General features: G+C 36.1%; 1 protein-coding gene across 1 annotated transcript; it reads left to right on the forward strand.

The window, feature by feature from the left end:
- The first annotated feature begins 229 nt into the window (after positions 1–229).
- Positions 230–5,433, forward strand: LOC134281204 (uncharacterized). The gene is made up of 5 exons (XM_062763686.1): positions 230–725; positions 2,539–2,779; positions 2,935–3,245; positions 3,619–4,380; positions 4,497–5,433. Exons 1-5 carry the CDS (start codon positions 230–232, stop codon positions 5,279–5,281), a joined length of 2,595 nt encoding a protein of 864 aa, XP_062619670.1. The 3' UTR covers positions 5,282–5,433.
- Positions 5,434–6,561: the final 1,128 nt, after the last annotated feature.

The following is a 6,561-nucleotide window of genomic DNA, read 5'->3' on the forward strand; positions in this document are numbered from 1 at the left end:
TGCACTCCGTTTCAGAGTCATTGTGGGTTATATCTGGTTGACAATTTATTTCTTTCAGAAAGTCGTTCCTGTACCATTCAAACGCTCTAGTCCCTTGAATGAGAATGGTATGTGTGCTACTGTAGATAGTTACAGTAACTGTATCACACACAGATTTGTAAATGCATCCATTCCTCTTATTATTCCCATGAAATGAAAGCAATTTCTGAAGCACGGATAACACAAATTCATGCTTCTGGTCATCGTAGTTTACGGTGACACTTTCTGTGTTAAGCTTAACCTGAATAAAGTCTATGACCGCATACTGAATATTATTTGTAACTTTGAACTGGAAGGCGATAATCTGGATTTATTTTGCAAGTATGCAGACGACTCCATCAGTGAAGAATCGACCACTACCGAAAAGGAGAGACTTTTGAAGACTCACACAGTGGAAGTAAAAACTCGAATGAAACCATCCGGCGATGGAGAACTTTATGCCATATCGTCAGTTTTCAACGTGGACATTGTCGTTGATAAAATGTGTAGAGGTGACTGGGAAACTTTTATGTCAGTCCCGTGTACATATGCATGCTGTTGTGAATCACCAATTCTTCTGAAACAGCAGACATTACACGAATATACGCCATACATCACAGCAACAGGAGTGTGCTCTTGTCGCCAGAAGAAGCCAGAAATACAAGGTCACATCGGAAAAATCAAAGATGACGTCTACAATACAGTGTGTAAGTATTTTCATATTCTCCATAAAAGGGCCTTAAAAGCTAAGAGTAGTCAGTGGTTTGAGATATATTAGTATATGAGTATATAAATAAATGTTATACCAGTTGAAAAAAATCCAATTAACGGTGGTAAAGCTTGCTGTTAGGAAGCGTGTACTATTTACCTTGAGCGCAGCTGTCATCATAGGTTGTGACGTAATGCAAAACCTCACACTTAACTAAAATTAATGATAAAAGATATTTTTAAATAAAATATTTAACTTATTCTCTTCAATCAAAATCTACAACATCAAATTAATATTTGTTTGAAAGCCATTAAATTGTGGTAAAACAGTATTCTAAGAACCAGGTTAGGTTTAACAAAAGCCTTACATATCGGTGCACCCGTTATGAGCCTAAATCAGCCATCTTATACTGAGTTTTCTTTAATTTTTCGTTTCAGGTGAATCCTTAGATCTAGCAGTGTTTTCATTCCATACTTTTTTTCCTTTTGCCTTCGGATGTTAGTCATGTATGAGATCAATATTGCATAGGTGTCGGAAGCAAATTGAAAGTGGGGGGGGGGCTATACCAACAAAAAAGGTAAACCCCAATTTTCAATGTCTATCTTATGTCTACCTTTGCAAAAAAGAAAAAAGTGGAGGGGTGGTTAGCCCCCACCCCCCTCTAGCCCCCCCCGGTTCTGATGGCTATGTATTGTTGATATTTATTCTTTAACCAGCGTACTTGGGGGATAAAATTTGCTTTTATTATACCCTCCGCAAACGAAGTTTGGGGGGGGGGTGTATAGGAATCACCTTGTCCGTCTGTCTGTCTGTCCGTCTGTCTGTCTGTCTGTCTGTCCGTCTGTTCGTCTGTCCGGCTGTCTGTGAAATCGTGTCCGGTCCATATCTTTCTTACAGAGGGACATTAGAATCTACTACTCCACACTAAGATTGCTCATGACCTAAGGGTGTTTCATGACCTTGACCCAAGGTCATTTGGGGAAAGTCAAGGTCACTGGAAGAAAAATTTCATAAAAAAATCTCATTTCACACACAGATTGCCCATGACCAAGGATGTGTCATGACCCTGACCCAAGGTCATTTGGGAAAGTTCAATGTCACTGGAAGAAAAATTTCAAAATTCCTGTCCGGTCCATATCTTTCTTATGGATAAACGTGGTAGGTTTTCATTTCACACAAAGATTGCCAATGACCCAAGGATGTGTCATGACCTTGACCCAAGGTTATTTGGGGAAGTTCAAGGTCACTGGAAGAAAAAATTTATAATTCTTGTTTGATACATATCTTTATTATGGAAGAACTTACTTCTGAAAAACCCAGCGGGGGGTATTTTGTCCCGTTTGGACAGTTTTAGTTTAGTTCTTATCTCTCCTCTTGCTTAGTAATAGTCTTTTCATTCGACTGCTATTGTTGTGTTTGTTTACTTAAATCAGTCCGAGTCCTGTTCTGAAAAAATATGTGTATGTTAATTTGCTTTCCCAAATGACCCCCTTAAACAAACATCCATATGATTTCCGTATGATATACAGCTGTATACATCTTTTAATGACACACCATAATGAATGAGAAGTTGCAAAGGTCATTACTATGCACACTACCTTTTCAAAGTCTAAAGCGAATTGAAAGGAGGGATTCCACTCAATAATCTGTAAAATAAACAATGTAAAGAAAAGTCATGTATATTCTTCAGTTAGAACAAACCACAACCATATGTTGTCAAACTATCATGCAGTAAAAGTATTGTGTATTAACTAACAATTCTCCTTTTTGAAGCTAGAAGACAAACCTTTTATCAATTTTATTCACTTTAGTACGAGATCCATGCTGTCCCCCAAGTAGGAAACACCAAAACCACACCCATTTAAAGCACATACCAAACTACCGGACGTTCTGGCCTCAGCGAGTTGATTATCTTATCCCAACAGACGACATAGAAATGGTAGAAACTCGACTTTACGCTAAGGAACGAAGAATTGATCAAATAAATGGTGGACATGGTACTTTAGCCATGGCCCTTTCAAAAGAATTATATGGGGACGAATATTTTACTAGGTATTTACTCATATTCATAATTTTAATTAATACCTGAGAGATTGATAGATATATAAAGAAACTGAATAACGGGATTTGTATTTACTATAAGTATTATCCAGTGTTTAATCAAATGCTGAAATGAAAGCATAAATAATGGTTTATTTAAAATATAGTGATCTGCTTGATGTCTTGGATAACGAGACGCTCAGTTTCCATGAAAAAATAGGAAGACTTTCAAACCGTTTGACAGTCCCAATATACATTTACCATTCAGAACCTACCCAGTTTAACTGTTCTCAGACATTCTGGACAAAATTTGAACCCACTCGTACAGGAAAAGGCCAACCTGGTGATGATAAAGACTGCAGGTTTTATATTACTCTTTTCTACAATGGACTGACTGGTTCCTATGATCGGATAACACCCCTGAGAGGCTGTAACTGTGGAATTCCGCCACCTCTGTCTTTACTTCGAAACCATGATAGTAAGATAAAAGTTAAACTGGATAATCAGTTTTGTTTAAACGTTGCATGAGTATTCTTTGAATTGCTTTGTCATAAATTGCATAAAAAAATGAATGTAAACTGAATGTCTTTAGATAGTTCGCTAGAAAATTTGTAAGCATATCTCGTATGATTAATGACAGCGCAATGTACTGAGTATATAAAAAAATGTTATGCTTATAAATAAATATGTTTTTTTTTTTAATAATCACACTTATAGTCCTAATATTTACCCTTTCATTCATTTTATAAGAAAAAAATTTGTCAATACTATAAAGCCCTATGTTAACAAAATAATGAGACTGACATATTTATAATATTACAAAAATATACATCATCAATTTTCTTTTACAGAAATAGAGTCCCAGCTTCTTTTATGTGTGGACCCAAGAAAACGCCACCATTCTCTGCTTCCTTTTCTTTCAGAAGAGCCAGAAGAGGAAATGTTCATGACAGAAATACGAGATTTTCCAATCTGCACACCATACTCTTCAATGTGCATAGCGATGCAGAGAAGTGATATGAAAGGAAGAACATTCGACTCCATTCAGATTTCCCACCATTCTTTACTTCGGTGCTTGAGCAAAGAAATTTTTGGAACTGAACAACATGTTGATTTATTACTTAAAGAATTATGCGGAGAATTGTTGCAAAATATTACCACCTACTTACCCGTCATTGGAGGAAATATAATTCGGTCTTACGTAGCTACATTTGGAAAGTTACCTGAGGGTAAAAAAGATGACGGACAGCTGACAAAGTTTGTGATTGGAAGAATTGAAGATGATCTTCCTACTGATGATGTACTAATATGGCTTGCATGCACGTTTTTTCAGACCAATATTTACGTCCTCCAAGTAAAGGACACAAAAACCTCAACAGAGAGTTTCTGGAAAGAGTACTCAAAGCTGAGAACCCGAGAGAAAAATCCACATAGAAATGCACGTGTAAGAAGAACATGTCCAAAGAATAAACAGTTGTATATTACCCTTCTGCAAACAGGAAGAAAACAGTTTCACAGAATTGTTCCAAAAATGGCTTGTTGTAATTGCGTTGTGGATATTCCGGATATTCTTTTGAGTGAAGTTGACTCCACACCATATCGTTCACAGCTAGGTAAATTTCGATAACTGTACAAAACATGTATTTCAAATTGAAAAATATGTACAATTCATTCCAAATTCAGAAAATGAAATGACTTTTTTAAAAAATTTTCTTTAAATTTTTTGCAGATTTTAAAGTGATGCGAAAAATAAGGAGAGTTGATACCCTTTTGAAAACAGCCTGTGTTACTGTAGAGCAGTGGCTTTCATGTAATCAAGCTCTACAGAAAAGATGTGACTTGGTGATATGTGAAATTGAGGGTCGTCGTAAAAATGTAAATATTGCCACAATTTCTGGTTCTGGGGCGGGAATTGTTGGTGCAGTCCTGACAGGTGTTGGAATAGCGCTTGCACCGCTAACCGGAGGAATTTCCACCCTACTGGCTGTAGGAGGAGGGGTTCTGGCGGTTTCCGGAGGAACAGTGGCTGCAGGAGCAAAAATTACTGAAACCTACTTGAACAGTGGTACAATAGACAAACTTAAACGGTATCAAAACTCTTACCAAGAGATATTTGAGCTCTTACAAAATGTAATGGAAGAGTTGAAAATGGAAGTAAAAAAGCTGGCAGAGATGTCGACTGAAATCAGAACCAATCAGAATATTGGGGCATCCGACTTTGCGGGAGTACAGAGCTTACCTGGTATTTTAAGAACCGTAAAAGGTCTAGCAATTATCCCAGTAAGCCTGCTTAAGGTATCAGCCAGAGGAATAACAATTCTTGGAGCAGTCATTGGGCCACTGACTGCTCTGTTTGATGCAGGTCTATTGGCATTCTCGGCTTATAATATGGCGAAAGGAAACCGAACCGATTTGACGGAAAATCTTCGTCGAATATCAGTATCTCTATATGGAGCTAGAAGACAGATGCACAATTGGGCATACGGGAATGGGAGACCTTTCTATTATAAATGAACTTTTTATGGAATACAAATCGATATCCGCTCATATTTGTATGATGGATATCAATATTATGATTATCATTTACATTTCCTAGATATGAAAAATATGTGATGAAATATAATACGAGGGCTGTTCAATAAATAATGTCATCGATGCTCGGAGGAAAAAAAACGCTGGGTTTGGACGCTGTCATGAAAAAATTTAATGTAGTAGATTCCTGATTCTGGTTTCTTCCTCTTATCAACCTTTCCATTTTTTTGCAAAAAGTTTGCTTTCTAAACTCCTCCAAAAATTCAACTGGCTCCCCAAATAAGAATTTGAACAACAAGACCACTAATATTTAAGTAATTAGCACCTAAACCTGTTTTGTGCTCTTGCAATTCTTTGCTCTTCTCATGCCTTTGCTGTTGTTGTCAAGTGCATGTTATTAATGTAAATTTTTTAAGGGTTTAAAGCAATGGGTTAACGCTTCTTTAACTATTTAATTTTCAGACAAAAGTGCAATTTTTGTTTTTAAAAAATTATTGTTTAGATGTTCATACACGCTGTCGTTTTCACTCATTTTTCAAAACATAGGGTTACCTTTCAGTATTAAGCCTTTTACAGTTAAATGTTTCTCTAAAACATTTTTATCTACCCCAAAAATGATGCCTATCAAATTTGCTATGTGTCTTAAAGTCAATCAAACATAATCAATGATAATTTGTTGAATTTTTGCAAAAAGTGCATTTGTTGTAAGTTCTTGTAACCAAGGACGGTGCCCATTTTTTATGCCCATTTTATCATATATGTTCATTGAAATCAACCTGCTCATGTGTGTATTAACAGGCATTGGTTGCTGTAAAATTCACATTTTTCAGTAAATATTTTTTTTGGATTCTAAACTTTTACAGCAGTTTTAATGAAGCATTTAATTACACTCTAGTTTACTGATTCTATACCATTCATTTTTAATGCAGTGTCTCGAATAGACCTTGTTTTCCAGGTTCCCACAATGAAACTTTGTGATGAAAAATGGTCACATAAACTGTAATCAATTCATTAAAGATTCAATAATGAGAAAAAGATTACCTAAATGTCATATGATTTCTGTGTTGTATGTCATTGCGCTGATGACATTATTTATTGAACGGCCCACGTAAGATAACAAATTGTAGTCAAGTATAAAAGTCATTGAAGCAATACTAATCGGGAGCGGAGAAAATACCTCTAAAAATCAAAATTGGAATCAGATGCTATGGAGAAGAAAGTATTCCCTGTCAATCAATCAAACCTACCGTGTACCATTTGTA

Source organism: Saccostrea cucullata, unplaced genomic scaffold (assembly GCF_032062105.1).
Source record: "Saccostrea cucullata isolate Sc308-1 unplaced genomic scaffold, CSIRO_AGI_Scuc_v1 ctg395, whole genome shotgun sequence".
Lineage (NCBI taxonomy): Eukaryota > Metazoa > Mollusca > Bivalvia > Ostreida > Ostreidae > Saccostrea > Saccostrea cuccullata.